At 42.6% G+C, this 2,169-nt stretch overlaps 1 protein-coding gene across 1 annotated transcript; it reads right to left on the bottom strand.

Moving 5' to 3' along the window:
• Positions 1-253: 253 nt before the first annotated feature.
• On the bottom strand, positions 254-1,625 carry LOC137748803 (U-box domain-containing protein 18-like). The gene has a single exon (XM_068488990.2). It carries the CDS (start codon positions 1,445-1,447, stop codon positions 488-490), a length of 960 nt encoding a protein of 319 aa, XP_068345091.1. The 5' UTR covers positions 1,448-1,625; the 3' UTR covers positions 254-487.
• Between the last annotated feature and the right edge of the window lie 544 nt (positions 1,626-2,169).

Here is a 2,169-nt window from a genome sequence, read left to right as displayed (position 1 = left end):
TTTTGAGCTTTAATGGTAAGAACAAAATAAAAGGTAAAGTGAATAGTATCAGGATTGACTTTTTTATGTAAAAATATGATTTTTCGTTAAAGTGAACAATACCGGAAGCTTTTCGTTAAAGTTCCCTTATTTTTTCTCAAACAAGAACCATAAATTGGGTTGGTCTAAACTTTTTTTTTTAAAATTATTATTATTTAGGAATGGAAAAATGCTTGAAACTATTAGAATATTTAAAGGATGAGAGTTTTGAACATAGAAATTTAACATTATTTATTTTTATTAAGATATTGAATCACATACATGTGTTAGTTTTAAACTATTGGCATCTAATAATATTCATACAAAATCTAGAAATGAATTCAACATCACTACCTCAAGATGTTAATCAATCATTCCTAACTAGTATCATTGAACTCGTATGAGTCTACAATATCTACATCACTCATCATAAAAATAAAAAATAAAAAATATTTGAAAAAACCAAATTTTACGAAGTTTGGTTTAGTAAAGAATCAAACCGTGGATCTCTAAAAACGCTAGCAATGCATCCACTCCCGCCATCAATCACCTTCAGCAGCGCAACTGCCTTGCTCTTCGCTTTTGTGCCGCCATTCTCCGCCACGTCAGCAACCCCATCCACCACTCCCATCCCCTCCTCCCTCACCTCCCTCAGCCCCCAATCTCCGCCGCACGTGGCCAAATTGAGCAGCGCCCCCACCGCGTTCTCCTTGCTCCTCAAGCTCGACCCGGTCGAGAGATCCAGCAAATCAGCCAAAACCCTTATCCCGGAAACCCTCTGAAACGCCTCCTCGCTCTCCTCGCACCCCGCCACCTGCGCGATCACCGCCGTGGCGTCCTCCACGATCCCCACCCGCCCGTCCTTCACTACCAATGTAAAAAGCGTGGGAACCGCCCCGAGCTCCACCAAGGCGATGCGGTTGGGCGCGTAGAGAGCGATCCCGAACAGCGCCTTCAGCGCGTCCTTCACAGACCGCGGCGGCGAGTTAGGGCACTTGACGATGTCGATCAGGGAGTAGACGATGTCGCGCTTGGAGCCGATGATGGGGCGGTAGTCGTCAACGACGAGGAGGCTGTGAAGGGTGGCGGCGGAAGACTGGACGGCGGACGGGGAGGAGGAAGGGGAGGCGTGTTGGCGGAGAGAGTGGGAGAGAGCATCGAGGAGGCCTTGTGTGGAGATGAGGGAGTCGCGGCAGGAGATGGAGAGGTTTAGGAGGGTGGCGGCGGCGTCGTCTTGGAGGTAAGGGGAGGAGTCGAAGAGGGTTTCGGACAAGTAAGGGATGGCGCCAGATTCGGCAACGAAGGGGCGGCTGTCCGGTTCGAGCTTGGTGATGAGGCGAAGCTCTTTGAGGGCGTCGGCTCGGGTTTGGGAGGAGACAGAGCTGAGCTTGGAGACCAGGGACGGAACCGTATGGAGCTTCACTTCCATGTTTGCGATGTCCGTGTCTGATTGTGTTTGGAGTTGGAATTTCCGGTTTTGGGTTTGTTGGGATGATCGCAAGAGGAAAGGGATGCGATTTTAATAGGAGAAAGGAGTATTAATGGTATTGGTGGTGGTTGGTTAGTTGTGTTTGAAAAGGAAGTGCCTGCGAGTTGAAAAGTTACAAAGTCGGAAATGATCAGCTCTTCTGTGTATATATACTAATTTTCTTCACTATGCCCGCCAAATTTGCATGTCAATTAACAACAAAACAATACTTGACTATTAAAAAATGAGTAAAAATTCTTACTCAAAATATTTAGCATTTTAATCACGGATTTTTGTGCTTATGATCAGAAATGTTCATACTATGAATCATACTGTAAAGATCATCTCTGCCAAAAAAAAAAAAAAAAAATTAAAACTAAGGTCGTTTAGTTAATCTATTGTAGCAAATACATAAAAGGTGTGTATAATGCTTTTACCAATATTGTACATTTGTTTTTAAACTGTTTGATGATTAAACGACCTTAGTTTTAATTGATTTTTTACAGAAAAGATCTTTATATGATGATTTATAATATAAACAGTTTTGATTATAAAATAAGAGGTTCTATAAATTGACAATAAACTATTTTGAAAAATTTTAAGTAGAAATCCATACTTAACTTATCTTTGAGTAACCAAGTATTATTCTAACAACAAACAACGAAACCGCGGATTGCCCCCAA

The sequence above is a fragment of the Pyrus communis genome, chromosome 2 (genome assembly GCF_041283825.1).
Source record: "Pyrus communis isolate YQ-2024b chromosome 2, ASM4128382v1, whole genome shotgun sequence".
Taxonomy (NCBI): domain Eukaryota; kingdom Viridiplantae; phylum Streptophyta; class Magnoliopsida; order Rosales; family Rosaceae; genus Pyrus; species Pyrus communis.
This window is presented reverse-complemented; position numbering and strand designations above follow the sequence as displayed.